At 47.3% G+C, this 26,202-nt stretch overlaps 1 protein-coding gene across 2 annotated transcripts in view; it reads left to right on the top strand.

Moving 5' to 3' along the window:
- LOC142303762 (uncharacterized) overlaps positions 1-24,446 on the top strand; it is a 53,992-nt gene extending 29,546 nt beyond the window's left edge. Inside the window, exons 6-7 of one of the 2 annotated variants that reach the window (XM_075345456.1) lie at positions 5,153-5,356; positions 21,099-24,446. In XM_075345456.1, coding sequence (XP_075201571.1) covers positions 5,153-5,356; positions 21,099-21,610 — 716 coding nt within the window. In that variant the 3' untranslated portion in view covers positions 21,611-24,446. Of the gene's footprint in view, positions 1-5,152; positions 5,357-13,097; positions 13,201-21,098 lie in introns of those variants that run through there. The other variant, XM_075345457.1, reaches the window with a different exon arrangement.
- The last annotated feature ends 1,756 nt before the right edge of the window (positions 24,447-26,202 follow it).

Here is a 26,202-nt window from a genome sequence, read left to right as displayed (position 1 = left end):
CCGACTGTTGATTTTGCTACTCCAAGCATGTCTGCTATCTCTCTGATGGATTTTTTCTTTTTTTTCAGCCTCAGGATGTTCTGCTTCACCTCAATTGAGAGTTCCTTAGACCGCATGTTGTCTGGTCACAGCAAAAGCTTCCAAATGCAAAACCACACACCTGTAATCAACCCCAGACCTTTTAACTACTTCATTGATTACAGGTTAACGAGGGAGATGCCTTCAGAGTTAATTGCAGCCCTTAAAGTCCCTTGTCCAATTACTTTTGGTCCCTTGAAAAAGAGGAGGCTATGCATTACAGAGCTATGATTCCTAAACCCTTTCTCCAATTTGGATGTGAAAACTCTCATATTGCAGCTGGGAGTGTGCACTTTCAGCCCATATTATATATATATATATATATATATAATTGTATTTCTGAACATGTTTTTGTAAACAGCTAAAATAACAAAACTTGTGTCACTGTCCAAATATTTCTGGACCTAACTGTAAAATGTGATACAGCTGCACAGGGGGACTGCTTATAATTATAACCACAGTAATATTATTGAATTGGTTATATATCAATTCCACCCCTATGTTAATATTAAAACCTCACAATAGTAAATCAAGGCGACCTCTTATTCATCATAACAGTACACATAGTGCTGAAATAGTGTCGCCCATTAGCAATAAACTGCGTCAAAATAAATCAGAACAATCTCACCAGATGTAGAGACGAATGGCGGTGAGGTCCTGTAAGGACGAACCAGAAAAAGAGGGGCTCTGCAGGGGGAGCTGTATTTCAGCTACACAGTACCCCTCAAAGATTCCAGATAAACGTGCTCCTGAGCTCCCCTGCAGATACCTCCCCCCCCCCCCCCCCCCACCTTTTTCTGGTTCATCCCTACAGGACCTTGCCCGGGATTCGTCTCTACATCCGGTGAGATTGTTCTGATAAATTTGACGCCGTTTATTGCTAATCGGCAACACTATTTCAGCACTATATGTACTGTTATGATCAATAAGAGGTCGCCTTGATTTACTATTGTGAGGTTCTAATGTTAACATAGGGGTGGAATTGATATTTAACCAATTCAATGATATTACTGTGGTTATAATTATAAGCAGTCCCCCTGTGCAGCTGCACCGCATTTTTAGAGATGATTTTTGTACGCGGTAGTGGAATCGACGGCACCATTGTGTGCAACTTTTTCACCTCTGTATTTTAGTGGGGGTCATTAACTGTGTTGTCTTAACTGTGTTTGTATCCCCTTTATCCTATTTGTGTTTTGTTGTTTTTTTTTTTAAACTAAATATTAAAAGTTATGTTTTAATTCACCCAGCTACATAATTGGGTAGAGTTTATTTCCATGCCTAATTGAGGACACAAATCTGGAAGGTCTGAGTATGGGGAATTTAATGAAGGAAACCAGATTTGAAAGAATGTGTATTTCTCCCAGAACAACGCCATTTTCACAGAATCCTGTCAAAATGTGTGAAGTTGCTCATTTCATAGAACAACTTGGGGATGGAAGAGACACACGTTGGCCCTGATTTATCAAAGCTACGACAACTGATAAATCACTTTGAAAAATCACAACTTTTTGCGCAACACGCAGTTGCACAGCAATCTTGCGACTCTGTATTTTCACACCAGTTTCACCAAATGGGCACCACTTGTGATGCCACAGTTTAATTCTTGACGAGCTGTGGCGTTTCTTACAGCAATAAGCCTTCTCAAGTCATTGACTGGAGTAATTTTTTTGCGAGTCTCATGAAGGCACATGCCACTTGTCAGAAAAAATAGGCCTGAATCAGGAGCTTCTGACTCCAGCACGCCCCCTCATCAAGACTAGCGTTAAGGGGAAGGTGTCGCGTTTTTTTAATTTTTGTATTAATAATAGTGATTATGGAATCCATTATTATTAATACAAAATTAAATTAATTGTTTATTTAGTTTTTATTTATTTCTATTTTTACTGAAACACTGGGGGCTGCCATCTTGAAGTGGCGACAGTTACTCACCTCACATACTGCAGCACCCTGTGCATTGGGTTTGATAGTCGCCAACCGCCCATATATTTAACTACTTATACACTTCTGCTATCTGCTCTGCTTATCACTAAGAGGCTCGTAAATACCTTTTTATTGTTGTTGTAGCTTTGATCCTTCCTGGAATAAGTTGTTCGATTCCTGTCTGCAGCTGGAAGGATCAAAGCTACAACATTAAAGGTATTTACGAGCCTCTTAAGGTGGTGTCACACACAGCGACAACGACGTCGCTGCTACGTCACCATTTTCTGTGACGTTGCAGCGACGTCCCATCGCTGTCGCTGTGTGTGACATCCACCAACGAGCTGGCCCCTACTGTGAGGTCGCCGCTCGTTGCTGAATGTCCAGCTTCATTTTTTGGTCGTCGCTCTCCCCGCTGTGACGCACAGATCGCTGTGTGTGACAGCGAGAGAGCGACGAAATGAAGGGAGCAGGAGCCGGCATCTGGCAGCTGCGGTAAGCTGTAACCAAGGTAAACATCGGGTAACCAAGGTGGTTACCCGATATTTACCTTCGTTACCAGCCTCCGCCGCTCTCACGCTGCCAGCACCGGCTCCTGCTCTCTGCACATGTAGCTGCAGTACACATCGTGTAATTAACCCGATGTGTACTGTAGCTAGGAGAGCAAGGAGCCAGCGCTAAGCAGTGTGCGCGGCTCCCTGCTCTCTGCACATGTAGCTGCAGTACACATCGTGTAATTAACCCGATGTGTACTGTAGCTAGGAGAGCAGGGAGCCAGCGCTCAGTGTGCACGGCTCCCTGCTCTCTGCACATGTAGCTGCAGTACACATCGTGTAATTAACCCGATGTGTACTATAGCTAGGAGAGCAAGGAGCCAGCGCTAAGCAGTGTGCACGGCTCCCTGCTCTCTGCACATGTAGCTGCAGTACACATCGTGTAATTAACCCGATGTGTACTGTAGCTAGGAGAGCAAGGAGCAAGCGCTCAGTGTGCGCGGCTTCCTGCTCTCTGCACATGTTGCAGCACAGCGACGCGTGCCGTTATGATCGCTGCTTCGGCTGCTGTGTTTGACATCTAAGCAGCGATCATAACAGCGACTTACAAGGTCGCTGCTACGTCACAGAAAATGGTGACGTAACAGCGACGTCGTTGTCGCTGTCGTTTAGTGTGACCCCAGCTTTAGAGAGGTAGTCAACTGCACTTCTATACATGCCTAAAAAGATGGGCATGGCCACATAGGCCAGAGAGAGTCAAAAGTGTTTCCGTTTGCCTCATAGTGAATCTTCTTTTTGGTGGTTCCATCTGAATCATGTATTTCAGAGATTTACATGGAAGCCCCGGTGTAAACTCTGATTGGTCGCAGGGCCCACATATCATAACAATGGGCCCCAAGAGTGCGGTTTTAGACATCGCTGGAACTGCGGCCACACCTGAAGGGGAGTTTATTTTCAAGGGGCAAACAAGGGGAATGAGCAGGGGTTGTCAAAGTAATGATCAGTCCCTTTACGGTGGCCATGCCCTTTTTCAGGTTGCTCTTGGCAGAGCTCTCGTTTGTTTGACCACTATTCCGTATTCAACAATTCGAAAGGGAAATGCCACTGCCACAATCCTTGTGAGAAACAAGTTGGGACAGCCCAATATACATTGGATTGCAACTGGTCTTATTGATTTTGCCAAGTTCAGCAAGCTTACATCTAATATGTATTGGTTTTTAAAATAAACAAATGTAAGCAATAAGTTTGAGTACAAAAGTTCCAATATAAAGTAGGTTAAATCATAAATATACTGTAAGCTTCTTAAAAGGACTAATATATATTGTTCTTCACCATGAACACTGAAAAAATCATATAAGAAAATAATGCATTAGAACCAATAATAGCAAGAGTTAAAAAAATATTTTATTGATGAATGACATGGTTAAAAGTTTATCAATTATCCAGTAGATGGCACCACAACACAAGAGTAAATATACTAGATTATAATTCTGAATGACAATCAATTAACAAGTGCAAAGTAGAAGAATGCTTAATTATCTAATGGAAAGTAAAGGGAATTATCATGATCTAGATGATCAAAAGTAAGTACAGTGGAACCTTGGTTAAGGAGAACAATCCGTTCTGGGAGTGTGCTTGTTAACCAAGTTACTCGTTCAGCAAAGCAAGATTTCCCATAGGAAATCATTGCAATGCGACAATTCGTTCCACAACTTGTTAAATGTCCCATCCTGGTGCCCTATTGTGCCATTCCACACACGTACAAACACGCATGCACAAACACAGATTATGCTCACATTACCTTCCGTTCCCTCGCCGGTCTCCTGGAACTTGCAGTTCACCCGTACAAGACGTGTATCGGGTAACCAAGGCGACTGATGCCGGACCTTCCGCACTCAGCTCGCTGACGTCAAAGGCAGGAGCCGCTTGCCTCCGATTGGCCAGCGCGCTGTCTTTGAGTAGCGCCTGACCGGGGAAGTTCCTCCCCCTTCGCGATGGTTACCGGATACACATCCTGTGGAGTGAGGACCTTCCTCTGTCAGTCGCTACTCAAAGGCAGTGCGCTGGCCAATCGGAGGCAAGCGGCTCCTGCCTTTGACGTTAGCGCGCTGGGAGCTGAAGGTCCGGCATCGGTCGCCTTGGTTACCCGATACATGCAAGTTCCAGGAAGCCGGCGAGGGAACGGGAGGTAAGGTAAGCATAATGTGTGTGTACGTGTTTGTTTGTGTGGACTGCAAGAGCGGGTTAGAGCGCGGTGGATGTACGGAACCGGAAGTGTGTGCGGTGAGTATTTTGCTCGTACAGCAAGGCTTTCTCGTAAACAGAGTTAAAAATTACAGAAAGCTTTGCTCATTAGGCGAAATACTCGCTAACTGGGTTACTCGTTAAGCGAGGTTCCACTGTAGTATGTTACTCTCGTTAGAATGTGGTGCCAGTCCCAAAACGCGCATTTTGATTCTGGACCTTCTGGGGAAGACTAGTCAGCTGGTCCTGTTGATTTTGTGAAGCACAACAAGCTTACATCCAATTTGTATTGGTTTTTAACAGTATTTATGGCTGTCTGCATATACACACAGTTCAGTACCTTCCGAATTGTATCATTGGCTTTGTTTACTTAATAAAAACGCACGTTAACTTATTGATTACTACTTTCATTGCTTCAGCGCCAAAAGATGAGGCGGGGAAAACTAACATGCAGAAAACACTGAATGCAGATAAAGGTGATGTGACAGTGGCTTTAACTGAGGAAAAAGATTCAAGCCCAAAACAAAAGAACCAGCAGTTTTGTGAAAAGGGATTCCTCTCAAATGTTGATTCTCAAGAGTCACCGAGTATAAAACAAGAGGCTTCTGAAAATCTCTCTACGGGTGAGTAACTGTTCATACCTGGAGCCTTAAAGGGGATCTATCTGTAGGTTTAACCGTGATAAGACCATCTATATGGTCATCTAGGTCATAGAAAGTTGAATAAAATGATATCTTGATATCTGCTATTCAATATCTTGTTCCACAGAAATTCACATTTTCTTTTTCGCTCCTAATTGGGAGACCCAGACAGTGGGTGTATAGCTACTGCCTCTGGAGGCCGCACAAAGAACTACACTTAAAAGTGTAAGGCCCCTCCCCTTCTGGCTATACACCCTCCCGTAGGAGTACAGATTCCTCAGTTTTAGCTTTGTGCGCAAGGAGGTCAGACACGCACGCATAGCTCCATTGTTTTTAGTCAGCAGCAGCTGCTGACTATGTCGGATGGAAGAAAAGAGGACACATATAGTGTCCCCAGCATGCTCCCTTCTCACCCCACTTATGTCGGAGGTGTTTGTAAGGTTGAGGTACCCATTGCGGGTACGGCGGCAGGAGCCCACATGCTGATTCCTTCCCCATCCCTTTTTACAGGGCTCTGGGTGAAGTGGGATTTACCGGTCTCCAGGCACAGAGACCGTGCTCCATCTACAGCCCCTGGAGAAGATGCTGGATGGAGCGGAGTACATCAGGGACATGGCCCTGCATCCTCAAGGTACTCTGTGTCCCCGTGTATCTGGCGCTCACACCGCAGCATGCTGGGTGTTGTAGTGCGCCGGGGGACATCAGCGCTGCGGCGCCTGTGCCATGGCCTCATTCAGCTTTGCTGAAGCAGGCACATTTATGGGAATAGGACGCGCCGGCCGCTGGGACTGCGGCGCGGCTGGCACTTGTAGTGCGCCGGGGACTTCAGCGCGGCCTGCGCTTTTACGGCGGCCGCGCTGATAACTACAGTCCCCGGCTTTTGCGGCCTGCTTCCTTTCGTTCCCGCCCCCACACCTGCCAGTCAGGAGAGGGGCGGGACGCTGCCCACGTCCAGAACTCGGTCGCGCCGGCCGCTCGAACAGCGGCGCGGCTGGCACTTGCGGTGCGCCGGGGACTTCAGCGCGGCCCGCGCTTTTACGGCGGCCGCGCTGATAACTCGAGTCCCCGGCTTTTGCGGCCTGCTTGCGTTCGTTCCCGCCCACAGACCTGCCAGTCAGGAGAGGGGCGGGACGCTGGCCAGGGCATCAGCGCTGAGGGCTGGAGTCGTATACTCCAGCCCTCACAGTCAGCACAGAGGGGACACTGTTCCCGCACTTTTGTTTGGGAACTCCCACGGACCGCCCCTCTCCACAGTAGCCGGCAGCCATTCTTGCAGATGCTGAGCTGCAGAGGGGAGCCGGGGAGACCCAGACAAGGCATTCAGCAGCCTCTTACCCGCTGTTCAGCGGGCGGTAAGCAGCCCTCAGGGCTCACCCCCTCTTGTGCTCGTAGTATTCTTAGTATTTTGTTGCTACAAATACTTGGTATTACATAGCGCTGGTCGCCCTTTGGCTATAGACTCTCTCACATGCAGAGAGCCAGCAGCATGTCGCCCGTAAAACGCAAGGGTGCCAAGGCACAGACATTGTATGCTTCCTGCACCGCATGTGGGACTTTTCTACCGGCAGGCTCCACGGACCCCCATTGTGTGCAGTGCTCGGCCCCTGCGGCGCTTGCACAGTCGGGACCTCTGCTGGACGTGTCCCAGGGTGTACCACCTGTGAATGCTGTCCAGGTGACAGGAACTGAGTTTGCAGCTTTTGCTGACAGAATGTCTCTCACTATGTCCCAAATTCTTGACACATTGCGAGCTAGGCCTGTACTTCAGACCACGGACACTGTGCATGTATTGCCCCCTGGTCCCCCTCAGCTCCTAGCTCCGGGACGGGCATCTACACCTCAGGGTGAAGACTCTGACTCGGACGATGGCCCCGGGCAGCCTAAGCGGGCTCGTTATGACGGGCCTTCACATTCATCTCAATGGTCTGGATCCCAGCGGGATGAATCTATGGGTGATGAGGCGGACTTAACTGACCAGGATTCTGATCCTGGGACCGCTCTCAATCTAGATACACCAGATGGTGACGCAATAGTTAATGATCTTATATTTAACATCAATAAGATGTTGAATATTTCCCCACCAGCTCCTCCTGTGGAGGAGTCAGCTTCGCAGCACGAGAGAATCCATTTCAGATACCCTAAGCGTACATTAAGCACTTTTCTGGACCACGCTGACTTCAGAGACGCAATCCAGAAACCCCACGCTTATCCTGAAAGGCGTTTTCCTAAACGACTTAAAGATACACGCTACCCTTTTCCCTCTGAAGTGGTCAAGGGTTGGACCCAGTGTCCAAAAGTGGATCCTCCAATTTCCAGGCTTGCAGCCAGATCCTTGGTTGCTGTTGAAGATGGAGCGGCACTTAAAGATGCCACTGACAGGCAGATGGAGCTCTGGCTGAAATCCATCTATGAAGCGATTGGAGCGTCATTAGCGCCTTCTTTTGCGGCCGTATGGGCACTCCAAGCTATCACGGCCGGGCTTGCGCGAGTCGACTCTGTCACACGTGCATTTGCCCCGCAGGTAGCACCATTGACCTCGCAAATGGCGGCATTCGCGTCGTACGCGATTAATGCTGTTCTTGACGCTACAAGCCGCACGGCAGTGGCGTCAGCCAACTCAGTTGTTTTGCGTAGGGCTCTGTGGTTGAGACATTGGAAAGCAGATTCTCATTCCAAGAAGTGCTTAACCAATTTGCCTTTTTCTCGTGACCGATTGTTTGGAGAGCGTTTGGATGAAATCATCAAACACTCCAAGGGTAAGGACTCTTCCTTACCGCAACACAGACAAAACAAGCCCCAACAGAGGAGGGGTCAGTCTGGTTATCGGTCCTTTCGAGGACAGGGCAGGTCCCAATTCGCCTCGTCAAAAAAGACTCAAAAGGACCAGAGACGTTCAAATTCTTGGAGGTCTCAGTCACGCCCAAAAAGACCAGCCGGAGGAACCGTTGCCAAAACGACGTCCTCCTGACTTGCGGTCTCCGATGCCCACACCCGCGGTCGGTGGGAGGCTGTCCCACTTTGGCGACATTTGGCTAGCAAATGTCAAAGACCGTTGGGTGAGAGATATTCTATCTCACGGGTACAGGATAGAGTTCGGTTCTCGTCCGCCAACTCGTTTCTTCAGAACTTCTCCACCACCAGACCGAGCCGATGCTCTGTTGCAGGCGGTGGCCGCTCTAAAGGCGGAAGGAGTGGTGACCTCCGTCCCTCTTCAGGAACAGGGTCACGGTTTTTACTCCAATCTGTTTGTGGTCCCAAAAAAGGACGGATCGTATCGTCCCGTCCTGGATCTGAAGTTGCTCAACAGACACGTAAAAGTCAGGAGGTTCCGGATGGAATCCCTACGCTCCGTCATAGCCTCAATGTCTCAGGGAGATTTTCTAGCATCAATAGACATCAAAGATGCGTATCTCCACGTGCCGATTGCACCAGAGCATCAGCGTTTCCTACGTTTCGTCATACACGACGAGCACCTACAGTTCGTAGCGTTACCCTTCGGTCTGGCAACAGCCCCCCGGGTCTTCACCAAAGTCATGGCAGCAGTGGTAGCTGTTCTGCACTCGCAGGGTCACTCGGTCATCCCGTACCTAGACGACCTGCTTATAAAGGCATCCTCTCAAGAAGCATGCCAACACAGTCTGAAGGTGGCGCTAGACACTCTCCAGACTTTCGGGTGGATTATCAACTTTCCAAAGTCTCATCTAACCCCGACCCAATCTCTGACTTATCTTGGCATGGAGTTTCATACTCTATCAGCGATAGTGAGGCTTCCACTGGACAAGCAGTGCTCGCTACGGACCGGAGTGCAATCTCTCCTTCAGAGCCAGTCGCACTCACTGAGGCGCCTCATGCATTTCCTAGGAAAGATGGTAGCAGCAATGGAGGCAGTCCCGTTCGCGCAGTTTCATCTGCGCCCTCTACAATGGGACATTCTACGCCAATGGGATGGGAAATCGACGTCCCTCGACAGGACTGTCTCCCTCTCTCAGACTGCCAAGGATTCTCTACGTTGGTGGCTTCTCCCCAACTCATTGTCACAGGGAAAGTCGTTCCTTCCCCCGTCCTGGGCAGTGGTCACGACAGATGCGAGCCTATCAGGGTGGGGAGCGGTGTTTCTCCACCACAGGGCTCAGGGGACGTGGACTCAGGAAGAGTCCACCTTGCAGATCAATGTTCTGGAAATCAGAGCAATCTACCTTGCCCTGCGAGCCTTCCAACAATGGCTGGAAGGCAAGCAGATTCGGATTCAGTCGGACAATTCCACGGCGGTGGCGTACATCAACCACCAAGGGGGAACACGCAGTCGCCAAGCTTTTCAAGAAGTCCAGCGGATTTTGACGTGGGTGGAAAGCAGAGCGTCCACCATATCTGCAGTTCACATCCCAGGCGTGGAAAACTGGGAAGCAGACTTTCTCAGTCGCCAGGGCATGGACGCAGGAGAATGGTCCCTTCACCCGGACGTGTTTCAACAGATCTGTTGCCGCTGGGGGTCGCCGGACGTCGATCTGATGGCGTCACGGCACAACAACAAGGTCCCAGTTTTCATGGCACGGTCTCACGATCACCGAGCGCTGGCGGCAGACGCCTTGGTTCAGGATTGGTCGCAATTCCGACTCCCCTATGTGTTCCCACCTCTAGCATTGTTACCCAGAGTTCTCCGGAAAATCAAGTCCGACTGCCAGCGAGCCATACTCGTCGCTCCAAATTGGCCAAGAAGGTCGTGGTACCCGGATCTGTGGCATCTCACGGTAGGCCAACCGTGGGCACTACCAGACCGTCCAGATCTGCTGTCTCAAGGGCCGTTTTTCCATCTGAATTCTGCGGCCCTGAACCTGACTGTGTGGCCATTGAGTCCTGGATCCTAGCGGCCTCAGGTTTATCTCAGGGAGTTGTTGCCACAATGAGACAGGCTAGAAAACCATCCTCAGCTAAGATCTATCACAGGACGTGGAAGATATTCTTAGCGTGGTGCTTGGCTCAAGGGTTTTCTCCCTGGCCATTTGCATTGCCAATTTTTCTTTCCTTCCTGCAGTCTGGGTTGGAAAAAGGTTTGTCCCTTAGCTCGCTTAAGGGTCAAGTCTCCGCGTTATCCGTATTCTTTCAGAAGCGCTTGGCACAGCTTTCTAAAGTACGCACGTTTCTCCAAGGAGTTTGTCATATCGTTCCTCCTTACAGACGGCCATTGGAACCCTGGGATCTGAACAAGGTTCTCCTTGCTCTTCAAAAGCCGCCTTTCGAGCCTTTGAAAGAGGTTCCCCTTTCTCGGCTTTCACAAAAGGTAGTTTTTCTTGTAGCGGTCACGTCTCTTCGAAGAGTGTCCGAGCTGGCGGCGTTATCTTGCAAATCTCCCTTCCTGGTATTTCACCAAGACAAGGTGGTACTGCGTCCAATTCCAGAGTTTTCTCCCAAGGTGGTTTCTTCCTTTCATCTCAATCAGGATATCACTTTGCCATCTTTGTGTCCGCATCCAGTTCACCAATTTGAAAAGGGTTTACATCTGTTGGACCTGGTGAGAGCACTCAGGATTTACATTTCTCGCACGGCGCCTCTACGCCGTTCGGATGCGCTCTTTGTCCTAGTCGCTGGTCAGCATAAGGGATCGCAAGCTTCCAAATCCACCCTGGCGCGGTGGATCAAGGAACCAATTCTTCACACATACCGTTCTGCTGGGCTTCAGATTCCATCTGGACTGAAGGCCCATTCTACCAGAGCCGTTGGTGCGTCCTGGGCGTTGAGGCATCAGGCTACGGCTCAGCAAGTGTGCCAGGCGGCTACCTGGTCGAGTCTGCACACGTTTACCAAACACTATCAAGTGCATACCTACGCTTCGGCAGACGCCAGCCTAGGTAGACAGGTCCTTCAGGCGGCGGTGGCCCACCTGTAGGAAGAGGCTGTATGACAGCCCGTTCATGTGGTATCTTTTTACCCACCCAGGGACTGCTTTTGGACGTCCCACTGTCTGGGTCTCCCAATTAGGAGCGAAAAAGAAGAAGGGAATTTTGTTTACTTACCGTAAATTCCTTTTCTTCTAGCTCCAATTGGGAGACCCAGCACCCGCCCTATCTGTTTTTAGGGTTTCGTTTTTTCGGGTGCACATGTTGTTCACGTTGTTTCTTAAGTTCTCCGATCTAGTTATCGGATTGAATTTGTTTTTGAAACTGTTATTGGCTTTCCTCCTTCTTGCTTTGGTACTAAAACTGAGGAATCTGTACTCCTACGGGAGGGTGTATAGCCAGAAGGGGAGGGGCCTTACACTTTTAAGTGTAGTTCTTTGTGCGGCCTCCAGAGGCAGTAGCTATACACCCACTGTCTGGGTCTCCCAATTGGAGCTAGAAGAAAAGGAATTTACGGTAAGTAAACAAAATTCCCTTCTTTCCTAATATGTAAACGAGTTAAGATCTACAGGCCAAACATAGATCTTCCCGAGAGTCTGCCTTCAAAGCTCTTTTTTTTTTTTAAAAAAATGAAATGGGGCATTACCAGTGTGAGACATGTAATAACTAACAGCCTGCTCTCCTGGTCTCACTACAAAGCTGTTGATCACATGTAACATTTGCTTCCATCTCACAGGCAGCCAGTGTTTATTACAAACACATCTGCAGCTGCCGCTCTCTTCTTGTGGTGCTGTCATCTCAGTTGTGCTCCCCCTTCCTCCGCACTGATTAGCAAAAGAAATCTGAAGTATTGTTATTTGTAATCAGGCACAGCTCTGCAGCAGACCTGATAGCGCTATCGTGCATGCCCATATAGATGCTTTATCTTTGAGCCTACTGACCTATTCCATTTAACATCTCAAATCCACGTGTGTGTGTGTGTGTGTGTGTATATAATAAATATACAGATTATATACTGCAGGGACCAGGGGAGGTGGAGGCCGCTCTGGAGCGGTGCTGGGGGGGTTGGTAGAGGCTTGTGAAGCTGCAGGCGATAGCCTTTGATCTCCTGCTTGTGGGCCTGCAAACAGTGGGCCTGCAAACAGTGGGCCTGCAAACAGTGGGCCTGCAAACAGTGGGCCTGCAAACAGTGGGCCTGCAAACAATGGGCCTGTGGGCCTGCAAACAGTGGGCCTGTGGGCCTTACTGGGGGACGTGTTCAATATAAGGTGGCCATATCCAGATTAAGGTGGCTAATTTTAGGATGAGGGGGCTATGAGGGACATATACCCTATAGTATTTGTTAGACGGACACTGGCATTATAAGACTTACCCCATTTATTAAAAAATTCTCTATTCCTTCACCAAATTTGGGGGTGCGTCTTATAATCAGGTGCGTCTTATAAAGCGAAAAATACGGTGTGTGTGTGTATATATAATATATATATATATATATATATATACACACCGTATTTTTCGCTTTATAAGACGCACTTTTGTTCCCCCAAATTTTGGGGGACAGTAGGGGTGCGTCTTATAGGCCGAATATACGGGGGGGGGTGTATATATATGTACACTGCAGGATCCAGGGGAGGTGGGGGCAGCAGCTCTGGAGTGCAGGGGAACGCTGCGGGCTGCAGCCTTTGATCTCCTGCTCCCGCTCATATAATATGCACAGCCGCTGTCCATCTCCAATGGTGCTGAAATCGCACGCAGTGATGGGCTGGGGGAGCGGTGCATATTATATGAGCCTGCGCCCCCCTGTGATGGCACATGCCCCCCCTGTGTTAGATTTGTCCCCCATGCTGCTGCTCATTCTAAAATAAAAAAATCTTTACTTACCCCTGCAGCGTTTCTCCCCGTGTCCCTGCTTCCACTGTGATCAGGCAGGCAGAGATCTCAGGCTGCTGTGCCGATCACATGACCGCACTGAGAACCAGGAAGTAAGGAAGAGCAGCACAGAGGGAGACAGGAGGGAGAGAAACGCTGGAGGAGGTAAGGAAAGAGGGTTTTATTTTACTATGGGCAGTAGCCTGGGGGCGATATCTAACACAGGGGGACTTGTGCGATCTATATAGGGGCCATGGGCAGCACTATGGGGGCGATATCTAACACAGGGGGACTTGTGCGATCTATAGGGGCCATGGGCAGCACTATGGGGGCGATATCTAACACAGGAGAACGTGTGCAATCCATAGGGGGCCATAGGCAGCACAGGGGAATGTATGCAATCCATAGGGGGCAATAGGCAGCACAGGGGAACCATCACAAGGGGGCTATATTCAACATAAGGGGGCCATATCCAGATTGAGGGGGCTAATTTTAGAATAGGGGGCTATGAGGGGACATATATCCTATATGATTTGTTGAGGGACACTGGCATTATAAGATGGACCCCATTTAACATTAAAAAAAAATAATTCTCTGCGAAAAATACGGTGTGTGTGTGTGTATGTATGTGTATATGTATATATATGTGTGTGTGTGTGTGTGTGTGTATGTATGTATGTGTGTATATATATAATATATATATATATATATATGTATGTATATGTGTATATATGTATATGTGTATATATATGTATATGTATGTATATGTATATGTATGTATATGTATATATATATAATATATATATATATATATATATATATATATATTAGAAGGTGGCCCGATTCTACGCATCGGGTATTCTAGAATTTACGTATTGTGTAGTTCATGTATGATTTTTGTTATATATATATATATATATATATATATATAACAAAAATCATACATGAACTACACAATACGTAAATTCTAGAATACCCGATGCGTAGAATCGGGCCACCTTCTAGTATATATATATATATATATATAGATGTTGTTGTGTGTAGTTACCAAGTGTTTGTGTAGGGCGCTGTACATGTTCTGAGTGTCGCGGGGGGTGAGAGCGGTGTTGTATGTGTGTTGCGTGTGTTGCGTTGTTTGTGGAGCGCTGTGTGTCTGTAGCGTTGTGTGTGTGTGTTGTGCGGTTTGTGTGGGTGTGGTGTGTTTTGGGGGGAGGTATGTTTTGAGCAATGTGTGTGTTGTGCAGTATGTGCGTATATTTGTGTGTGCAGCGTTGTCTGTGTGTGTGGGTGTCTGTGTAGGGCGTTGTTTGTGATTCCTAGTGTGTGTGTGTGTTGTGCAGTGCGCGTGTGTGTGTGTGTGTTGGGGGGAGGTGTGCACCTCCCATCGTGCTCCATCCCCCATGCTGCGCACCCCCCATCGTGCTGCATCCCCCATGCTGCGCACTCCCAAACGTGCTCCATCCGCCATGCTGCGCACTCCCAAACGTGCTCCATCCGTCATGCTGCGCACTCCCAAACGTGCTCCATCCGTCATGCTGCGCACTCCCAAACGTGCTCCATCCGCCATGCTGCGCACTCCCAAACGTGCTCCATCCGCCATGCTGCGCACCCCCCATCATGCTCCATCCGCTTGGGAGTGCGCAGCATGCCGGATGGTGCACGATGGGGAGTGCGCAGTATGGCGGATGGAGCACGTTTGGGAGTGCGCAGTATGGCGGATGGAGCACGTTTGGGAGTGCGCAGCATGGCAGATGGACCACGTTTGGGAGTGCGCAGCATGGCGGATGGACCACGTTTGGGAGTGCGCAGCATGGGGGATGCAGCACGATGGGGAGTCCGCAGTATGGCGGATGGAGCACGTTTGCTCACCCTCTCTCCTTCCAGCCTCCCTCAGCATCAGCCTCCCCCTCCCAGCCTTCCCCAAGATCAGCCTCTCTGCTCCCAGCCTCCTCCAGCACGCCGTGCTCCTCTGCCGACACTCACCCACACAACCGATCGCATCCACTCACCCACACAACCGATCGCATCCACTCACCCACACAACCGATCGCATCCACTCACCCACACAACCGATCGCATCCACTCACCCACACAACCGATCGCATCCACTCACCCACACAACCGATCGCATCCACTCACCCACACAACCGATCGCATCCACTCACCCACACAACCGATCGCATCCACTCACACACACAACCGATCGCATCCACTCACACACACAACCGATCGCATCCACTCACACACACCCGATCGCATACACTCACACACACAGACACTGACGATATTGCACATACGCGCTGATACTCACAACATCCGGGGATATCACATGCTTCTGGCCATGTGATCCTCCGTCAGGTCCTGGAAGCTCACAGCACAATATCGCCGCCGAGAAGCAAGCGATATCCCAGGATGTTGTGAGTATTTGGATTCGATGTGATGTGTGTGTGTGAGTGAGTGTGATCTGATTTGTGTGTGTGTGTGTGTGTGCTGTTATGTTATGTATGTTCCGCAGCTGCAGGACCTTGATGTGTGGATGCGATGTGATGTGTGTGTGTGTGATGTGTGTGTGAGTGTGAGCCGGTGTACACTGGTAACTATGATACACATCGGGTAACTAAGGGACCTTAGTTACCCGATGTGTATAATGGTTACCAGCTTTCACGGCCTCCGTTAAGATCCCAGCATCGCAAGGTTATGTCTGGCGCTGCCGGGATCCTGACGGAGCCGGTGTAGAAGCAAGCGATATCCCAGCATGTTGTGATGTGTGGATGTGATGTGTGAGGTGTGTGTGAGAGTGAGTGTGATCTGATGTGTGTGTACTCACCTGGAAATCGGAGCCCCGTGTCAGTTGGGCCACAGCGAGCGTGCATTGCGTGAGGGGGGCGGGGCCTGCAGAGAGCCGGGGCGAGAGGCCAATCCGTGTGGGGGGGCGGGGCCATGGCGAGCCCAGCGGCCAATCAGCTTTGTGTCACCGTAAGGACACAATTTCGGAGCATGACAGACAGACAGACAGACAGAATAAGGCAATTATATATATATATATATATATAATATGTGTGTGTGTTTAGCGTTCTCATGTTTGTGCAAATTAATTTGGATATACAAGTGAATGTTATTGGCAGGAACATGTCTGGGCTTATCATTGGAAGTCTTTTACATGTCCAGGCTTCCAGATTAAGCTGTTATTTACTTTTTAATTAAGTTTCTTAAGGCCCAGTCACACACAACGAGATCCCGAAAACGATGCGACCTGATAGGGATCGCAGGTAAGGGTACCTTCACACTTAGCCATGCAGCAGCGATCCGACCAGCGATCTGACCTGGTCAGGATCGCTGCTGCATCGCTACATGGTCGCTGGTGAGCTGTCAAACAGGCAGATCTCACCAGCGACCAGTGACCAGCCCCCAGCCAGCAGCGACGTGCAAGCGACGCTGCGCTTGCACGGAGCCGGCGTCTGGAAGCTGCGGACACTGGTAACTAAGGTAAACATCGGGTATGGTTACCCGATGTTTACATTAGTTACCAGCGCACACCGCTTAGCTGTGTGTGCAGGGAGCAGGGAGCCGCGCACACTAAGCGCTGGCTCCTTGCTCTCCTAGCTACAGTACACATTGGGTTAATTAACCCGATGTGTACAGCCGCTACATGTGCAGAGAGCCGGAGCCGGCAGCACTGGCAGCGTGAGAGCTGCGGAGGCTGGTAACTAAGGTAAATATCGGGTAACCACCTTGGTTACCCGATGTTTATCTTAGTTACCAGCCTCCGCAGCTGCCAGACGCCGGCTCCTGCTCCCTGCTCGCTTCATTTGTCGCTCTCTTCGCTGTCACACACAGCGATCTGTGTGTCACAGCGGGAGAGCGCCTTTGAAGAAAACGAACCAGGGCTGTGTCTAACGAGCAGCGATCTCGCAGCAGGGGCCAGATCGCTGCTCAGTGTCACACACAGCGAGATCGCTAATGAGGTCACTGCTGCGTCACAAAAAGCGTGACTCAGCAGCGATCTCGGCAGCGAGCTCGCTGTGTGTGAAGCACCCCTAAGTCGCTGGGAGGTCGCTGGTGAGATGTCACACAGTCAGACCTTACCAACGATTCAGGAACGATACAGTAGTGACCTGTATAACGATCTCAGCAGTCACTGTGACCCTGTCACACAGTGTCAAACACAGCGATGTGTCCTGCCCAGCAGGACATCACCTTTGAAGAAAATGGCCTGGACTATTCTGCAACGAGTAGCGATCTCACAGCATGGGCCGGATCGCTGGTAGGTGTCACACATAACGAGATCGTTAATGGTATCGCTACTGCGTCACAGAAACCGTGACTCCGCAGCGATCTCGCTAGCGATCTCGTTTTGTGTGACGGTACCTTTAGCTGTTTCTCATTGTATTTTCCATGCTGGTGTAAAGATGAATATAATTTCCTGAAAGTTTTTATAGAATTACGGAAAAGAAATCCTGAAATGATCATTCAGGAAATCACAAAAGTTGGTGGCATAGTGAAATCACTCTGCAGTTGCATAAAGCAACAGGTACAAAAGAAACATCTGAGAATGAATGCTTTTGGTGAAAAAAACAAAGAAATTGACAAAACTGTACAAGATGATCAAATTCAGAGAATGAGCATCATCAATCCTCAAAAGACAAAGCAAGGCAATCAAGAAAGAAATTCCCCTCCCATGTCCAGTCCTCATCAAAGAGGCATATGGAGGAAAGAACAAAAGAAAGGCATAACATAGGGTGAGTATATCAGAACAATGCTCACGTTCTGGAGTTGTGCTAAAATGGGCACTACTCCACTGAAACTAGCAGCCAGTCAAAATCCTTTATGCGGCTGCTGTCCTCGTCCCACAGTTGAGTTATGCCAAACAGCCGGGAAGACAGTCACACAAGATGTGACACTTCAGTTTCAGCATCTCACAAAAATATGGACAGGTCTTGGCGCAAATGATGGATGAATTCCATTCTTGAAATTAAGTAGATACTTCTATACTTGGACATCACAAATAAAAAATATAATGTATTTAAGATATCTAAGTAAACAAGTGTCTGCTTGATGTCATCTACGGACTTTCTGTTATTCATGCCAAGACCTGTCCATATTTTCGGGAGATGCCAAAATCTTAGCTCCACATATTGTGTGATGTCCAGACCTCAACAGTTCACCGACAACTCCTGGAATGTGGCTTCAGGGCTAAATGGACCTGTCAAGAATCAACTTTTAACTGCACTTGAAATGCTTGTCAAAGGCAAGAAAACCCCTTAAAATCTAGATTGTGGACTCTATTCGGACAAAAGTCACCTTGAGGGGCAAGAACATAGATCAGTGTCTGCTAACACTCACCCAGAGAGCTTCTTTACCTGACCACATCCAAAAAACTGACCCAAAATGTTCTTGGGTGCTTTACCGTTGCTGAACAATAACCATTCCATTATTATCGGTAAAAAATAAAGTATGTGACCCTTCTGAAGTTAAAACTGCTACCAGTTTCAAAGATGCTGCCAGTACAGAAGGGGTTTCCAAGTCGTGGTGGCATATTCCTGCAAGACCTAGCTCCCTGCAATACTTCCAGAGAAACCGAGGATTTCTTGGCACAACACAAGATTGTATTACTGTAGTGATCTAGAAACTCAGCAGATTTGGCCCAATAAAAATGAAATCTGTGGGTTATTATTAGAGATGGGCAAACCCTTTGGAGGTTTGGTTCTCCAGGAGCAACGAGCCTAGCTCCACAGACTCAAGCTTGACTGGAACCCCGGATCAAGTCACTGGCAGTTTGAGTCTCCACCCACATATAGCCAGATTTGGGTGCCTACTTCATGTGATCAGGCTGTTGTTACACCCAGTGTGAGTTGTTCAAACACTGCAAGCCGCTCACACAGAGCTGAGCACCAAGCGTACCTGAGCTCAGTCAGAAAAAGACTCACTAGAAATATCAAAAAACTGACCCGCACATCCAACAAATGTGAACAGGTGCTAAATGAAAAAACAGAGTAACTATAAATGCACTCCGCCCTAAGACCCGGCTGAGCACTCCGCCCTAAGACCTGGCTGTGTTCATAACCATTATAGCAGGAGCCTAGCTGCCGATACATGGAGGTTTGTAGTCCAAATAGTGGCATTTTGCCCAGATACGGATGTTTTTAACCTAGATAGTGGCATTTAAGTTAGGTTCCCGGATTACAGAGATATACCTTGCCGTTGGTTTCCGGGCTTACATGCATTGGCCAATACATAAACTAAATATCTCTCTTTTGCAGTAATGCAGTGCCATATTTTCCGTTGTACATTTTTGGCTTTTTCAGTGTGCAACTGTTTGCATTTATAATTGTTTTCAAAGTGCATCAGGCTTGTTTAGATGTTCTTTGCATACTTCTGACCCTGCATTTTATGGTGAGGTTGCAGGAGAGGTCTGATGACTCCATGAAGGCAATATTTGTGCAGGTGTCTCTGAACAGTAGGACAATGTACGACACCTCCAGAGTCTGATAAATCTTCCTGGAGGTCTTTAGCAGTCAAGCAGGGGGTTCTAAGTTGCCTCTAGCAATCCAACGAGCAGCTTACACAGAAATGTTGCTTTGTCTTCCAGACCTTATCTTCTCCTTCACTGTTCCTATTAACTGCTATTTCTTAATTACATTTCAAACTGAGAATAGGGAAACTTGGAAACACTTTATCTTCTCATAGCCTTCTCCTGCTTTGCGGCCCTCCACCTTATTCATTTTCAGAGTGCTAGACAGCTGCTTGAAAGAACCCATGGCTGCTGTTTTTTGGATTTTTATAAAGCTGTGACAATTGCATCACCTGGCCTATCATAACAATGATAGTGAACAAGTCATAAACCTAACAGTCTAAGGTCTGAATCCTTGGTCAAAGTTGTCTGTGCACTCTTGGAGATTTGTGTGCTCAATCTGTTGCATCAGCCCATTTTACTTTTTTGTAATTTTTAAAATGTAAAAGATGAAGAAAAATTAATACCATATTTTCCAGATTATAAGATGCATTTTTTTCTTCCCCCAAAACTAAGGGTAAAATGGGGGTGCATCTTACAATCCGGATATGGCTCACCAGGGTGGCAGTGGTGGAGCAGGGTCATAGGAGGCAGGGTCAGAGATACGAAGGGCGTGGAGGGGGTGTCACTGCAGTGGAGTGACTCAGGAGGGTCACAGAACACTGGGTCGGCGATACTGTGGGGTCAGGGGCCATTGATCTGCCGGCGGACCTCCACTGCAGTGGAGCGGATCAGGAGGGTCACAGTACGGGGTGTCTCGGCAGCTGGTGCCAGTGATCTGACTGCAGGCTTTATTGAATTGCCTGGGGTTGATGCATGTACTTCAAGACAATGGCCTCCGCAGCCATTCTCCTGAAGTACATTGCGTTATCCGCGGGTGATTCATTGTAGCCTGCAGTCAGATCACTTGCACTGGCCGCTGCTACACCCCTTCCTGTGACCCTCCTGAGCTGCTCCATTGCAGTGGCAGCCCGCCGGCAGATCAGTGACGCCCTCCACGACACCCTGGACTCCGCAGTATCGCCTACTCTCCGTCTACTAACCCTCCTGAACTACAACACTCCCTCCTCCGAGCCTGCAGCATCACCGACTCTGCCCCCTGTGACCTTTTTGAGCCACTCCCCTTGGTGAGCTATTAGAAGACACACTAGGATTATAAGACAGACCCTCATTTCAACATTAAAAAATATTTTTTTCCAATTTTCCGTCTCTAAATTAGGGGGTGCGTCTTATAATCTGGTGCGTCTTAGAAAAACAAAAAATCTGGTATATAATTTTATTTATTTTTTTGCCTAAAATGCAAAAGAAATGTCTTCTTGGTTTTATCATCAACTTGCATAACTGTTCACAATAACAGTAATTTTGCCCAGGCGTGACCAAACGTTTGCATGCTACTGTATATCTTGTACATTCCAAGGCATTTCACTTCCAGGGTTAATGTTGAAATATATTGTATAGCCTTAATTGTATAATGATATATATAAACTATTGCTGTATTTTGGTTTTATAGATGATCCCGCTAAGACCCAGAAGAATGAAGATGAAAGCACAGATCCATATAGTCTTTACTTGGAAAATGAGCTAAACGTCTCAGAATCTGTCACTGAAGGATGTACAAGGAAAACAGATGAAACTAAAATATATTCAGAACACCCAATATTAAATGTGCTGAATATTCAAGATTTAGAAGAAGACAATTGGGATGGATCCAACCTAGTACACGGAAGGAGAGAAAAGTGCTTCTATTGTTTAGAGTGTGGAAAAAACTTTACCCGGAATTCATCTCTTACTGTACACCAGAGAACACACACAGGGGAGAAGCACTTCATGTGCGCAGAATGTGGCAAGAGGTTTGGACTGAAGTCTTCTCTGGTCAGGCACATGACAACTCACAACACAGAGCATTTTAAGTGCCTGACATGCGGGAGACGCTTCAGAAACTATTCTAAGTTTTTAGAACATCAGACCAATCATCACTCAGGGAAGTTGACTAACACAGAATCTCAGCTATCAACGGATTAGATTTCACATGTTCAAAGCTATCATTAATTGTTTATCGTTCATTCAGCATATTGTTGATTTGTGAGCACAGGGATTATAATTATTTTTATCAGACATGGAATAATTCCTTGATCCCATCCTGAGTTTGTATCAACATTAAACACAATACCATGTCTGAACAATTATTCTGTGGCTCCGTTATGTCCCCTGACCTATAGTTAGGAATTAGACATCAGTAAGACGATTGGGTTCAGCAGTACTCTATAGCAGCAGGAGCAGAGTGGTACTAACTGCCTACCCTCTGCCGGCATCCTTGGCGCCTCCTCCTGATTAGTATGCCCATGAGTACATCATGAGGCCTACTATTCAGGAGAGGGTTTGCGGATTCAGACAGTAGTAGCCGGTATGCATTGCTCTGCTCTGGAAAATACTATCGTGGCCACTGGCTCATAGTACTGCAAATCATTGTGCTGAGCTTTAAGAATGTAGTTTTTCTTTGATTTGTTTCAATATTTTCATGTAAAATCTGGTTATGTATTTCTAGGAACCTCGGGAAGCTTGTGAGTCCGGCCGATCTTCCCCCACTCAAGTAGTTCTTTCTGTAACTCATACACGAAATACAGTTACTCTTTGTGTTTGGGAGGAAATCAGATTCATAGGTTGTCAGCATAAAGAACTATACACATACAGCTTGTTGGCTCCTTTTTCTTGTTTCCATTTTTTGATTCAGTTCAAATTATAATAAATGTTAAAAGATTGTGGACTAGACTTAATAACCAACTTAAGAAACCCAACAGCTCACCACACCTGTAGCTTCATCCAGGGTGCTCGGTAGCCTGTCCAAATAATCAAGTAAGAGGAAAGCCAGCACTCCATCCTTCTTGAGAAACTCCGTGTTTATTATAACTTTATTCCATACATGCTAAAACCACTGAACACAGCTCCTTAGGCTATGTGCGCACGTTGCGGAATTGCATGCAGTTACGCTGCAATCTGCACCGCAGCGTAACTGCATGCGTCCTGCATCCCCTGCATAATGAAGATTGTGCAGGAGCCGTGCGCACGTGGTGTATTAGAGCGCAGCGCTTCGGCTGCTGCCCGAAGCGCCCGTTCTAAGAAGTGACATGTCACTTCTTTCCTGCGCTCTGCCTGCAGGTCGCGCTCTGCCTGCAGGTCCCGCTCTGTCTATGGGAGGGGCTGCAGTCAGAGCGCATGAAATCGGCTTTTTTTTCTTCATTACGGAATGTTTCTGCAGCGATTTGAAGCGCACGTGTGTTGTTCAAATCGCTGCAGAAATTTCTGCAGGGACCGTACGCAACGTGCGCACATAGCCTTAAAGAGAATCTGTCAGCAGGTTTTTGTTACCCCATCTGAGAGCAGCATAATGTAGAGACAGAGACCCTGATTTCAGTGGTGTGTCACTTACTGAGCTGTTTGCTGTTATTTTGATAAAATCAATAGTTTCTCTGCTGCAGTTATATAGCGGTCATGAATATACTGGACTAGCTGGCAGCATGCCAAGTAGTCCTCCAATTGTAATCTTCTGCTAATTAATCACTGATTTTATAAAAACTACAGAAAGCAGCCCAGTAAGTGACACATCGCTGGAGTCGGGGTATCAGCCCCTACATCATGCTGCTCTCAGATTAGGTGGCAAAAACCCACTTACAGATTCCCTTTAAACATCAAGACGTTTTGGAAGTAAACTTCCTTACTCGTATCTTTTAAAGGGAACCGGTCACCACTTTTTCGGCCTATAAGCTACCACCACCGGCTACCACCACCGGGCTCTTTTATATACCGCATTCTAACATGCTGTATATAAGGGCCCAGGCCGGGGGTATAACATAAAAAACACTTTATAATACTTACCTAACAGTCGCGCTGTGGGCTTTATGGGCATCTCAGTTGTCTGGTGCCGGCGCCGCCTCTTTTGGCCAGCTTTGTTCTCCTTCTTCTCTAGCCGCAGTGCATAACTGGTCCGACATCATCCGCACTCGCCGGCATTCAGGTCCTGCTCAGGGCAGATCAAAGTATGGTAGTGCGCTTGCGCAGGACTGGCGAGTGTGTATGACGTAGCCGCGTCATGCACACAGGCTTCAGAAGGAGGACAAAGATGGCCGAAAGAGGAGGCGCCGGCACCGGACAACAGAGACGCCCAGAAGGCCCACCGTGTTTTTTATGTTATACCCCCGGCCTGAGCTCTTTTATACAGCATTCTAACATGCTGTATATAAGAGCCTGGTAGTGGTGGCCGCAGCATATAGGCCAAAAAAGTGGTGACAGGTTCTCTTTAAAAACATACCATTACCCTTTAAAAACAGTAAGTGTAACCCAACTGATCCTGAAACCGCCAATCAGGAAGTAGGCATTTAATGCACACTACTGGCAAATATACAATTAAAAACAAACAATAATAGTGAATATAACAAATTTACAAACATGAAATAAAGTGATAATAAACTCCGAGAATCTCTAGACTTAATATGTTGCAGGACCAGCATTACTGGTTGGCCTGAGCTATACTGTTTGCTATAATGTGTGTTATTGTTGTTTAAGTTGTATTATGTACAATAGGGCACAATAGGTTTATGTGATTAAACTCTGGTCCTGGTGCTGTCTATAGTCTGAGTGCAATATAAACACTCATATTATATTCATCCAACAGCAGCCTAATGTTGATTGGTATAATTTGAATATCCATAGGGCAATTTACCTTATGTATAATGTCAGGACAGTAACGAGTTATGTAAAACAGCTATGGGAAGCGTATGTGATGTTCCTTTTGTTTTCTTTTACAAAGGTTATATCTGGCCACTGTATGGCAATATTGCTGGAGTACTAGATGATAGTAAAATCATATAATAAAACATGCTGACTCGTTGTGATGTTGTTGATCCCAGGGGCTTGGCCTTCACCTCTCGTTTCAAGTTGGCAATAATACAAAGTGAAAAGATCAGCATCAGAAAGAACGAAAACTAACTGTACATCTTGAAATTGTAATGAATTACAATATCAGTCAGACGTTGGGCACATCTACTCATGTAATGGTTCTCTTGTTCTTACTGGAATGTGCATATTGTAGAAACAGACTGAAGGCAGAAAAGACACAAAGGGACACATATGGAAACAAGGAGTAAAGAAAGTGTGAAACAAAACAGAATATGTGCTAAACCTTACTCAGAGTACCCCTAGATGACGCTTTAGACCCCATTGCCATTCTCAAGCAGCTTCATCAGGTAGTCATCTGGAATTGCTTTGCAGAGGCTGAGCACTTGTTGGCTGCTTTGTCTTCACTCTGGGGTCCGTCTCACCCCAAACCATCTTATTTGGGTTGAGGTAGTTACTGTTTTTGCCATAAATGCTCAAGAAAATTTCCCCTAAAAACTATATACACTTTCTGACAATTTTTATGTTGTTTTATGCCTTTCTGATACATTTTTTTTAGTCTTCTAGCACCAGCTCTGCTGTCACAGCAATCACTTTCCCCCCCCCAGAATCCTTTACTCCTGTCTGACTACATTCCCCATCATTCCTTGTGCTGCAGTACAATTGAGTACAATCTCTCTAACTCTGCCTTAACCCCTCCCAATCTTCCCCCAGGCTTCAGTGTAATGTCCTATCCAGGACACTACTGCTGGCAAGTCACTGATATACTGCACAGAAGTATCACAAAGCACCAGAACACCAGCCCTGGCAATAAAGTTCAGTCCTGCTCCCCCTCACTGACTATTCATGTTCTACAGTCCCAGGATGGATGAGGAGCGAGAAGTGTATGTATACAATAGAGGGAAATTAGCAGTATGTGTGTGTGTAGAGATATATATAATTACAATACACAGTGACTTGAGAACGGCTGCAGCTGTAGGCATAGATGTGGTGTCTAGGTATAGTAAAGCAGCAATGCGCTACGCAATGAAACCACCTATAGCGCCAGCTGGTGGAAAACAACGGACTTAGCATTTTTATTTTGAAAACGGAACAAAGTGAATTACAAAGTTGTAGGGCATCATCAATTCAATACGAATTGACACCTTGCATATAGAAATGCTATTATTAGAACGTGTAAAACTCACAAGGCTACGGACGTGAAGCGATACCTCATGGAGATCTTCCTACAAGTCATTGGGTATGGGGGCTGCGTGGAGTGGCCTCAACGCTCACCTGACCTGACCCCATTGGACTTCTTTCTGTGAGGTCACATAAAACAGCAGGTATATGCGTCCCCTTCACCAACATTGCAGGACTTATGACGACGTATCACAGATGCTTGTGCAAACGTGTCACCTACCATATTGCACAACGTGCAGCAAGATACAGTAAGCTGTCCAGAGTCCAGATGTGCATTGCAGCTGACGGTGGCCACTTTGGGCATGAAAGTTAAATGAGCGCCATATGTGTGACCAGCATTCAATGGGTTTTTTTTTTTTTGGGGGGGGGCATGGGTTTCATATCATAGCATTTCTATATGCAACGTGTCGTTTTGTATTGATGATTGATGATGCCCTACAATTCTTAAATTCACTTTTTTTTTTCTCTATCTCGTTCCGTTTTCAAGATAAAAATGCTAAGTCCGTTGTTCTCCACCAGGTGGCGCAATAGGTGATTTTATT

This window comes from Anomaloglossus baeobatrachus, chromosome 4 (assembly GCF_048569485.1).
Source record: "Anomaloglossus baeobatrachus isolate aAnoBae1 chromosome 4, aAnoBae1.hap1, whole genome shotgun sequence".
Taxonomy (NCBI): domain Eukaryota; kingdom Metazoa; phylum Chordata; class Amphibia; order Anura; family Aromobatidae; genus Anomaloglossus; species Anomaloglossus baeobatrachus.
The sequence above is the reverse complement of the archived record's forward strand: the minus strand, read 5'-3'. Positions and strand labels throughout refer to the sequence as shown.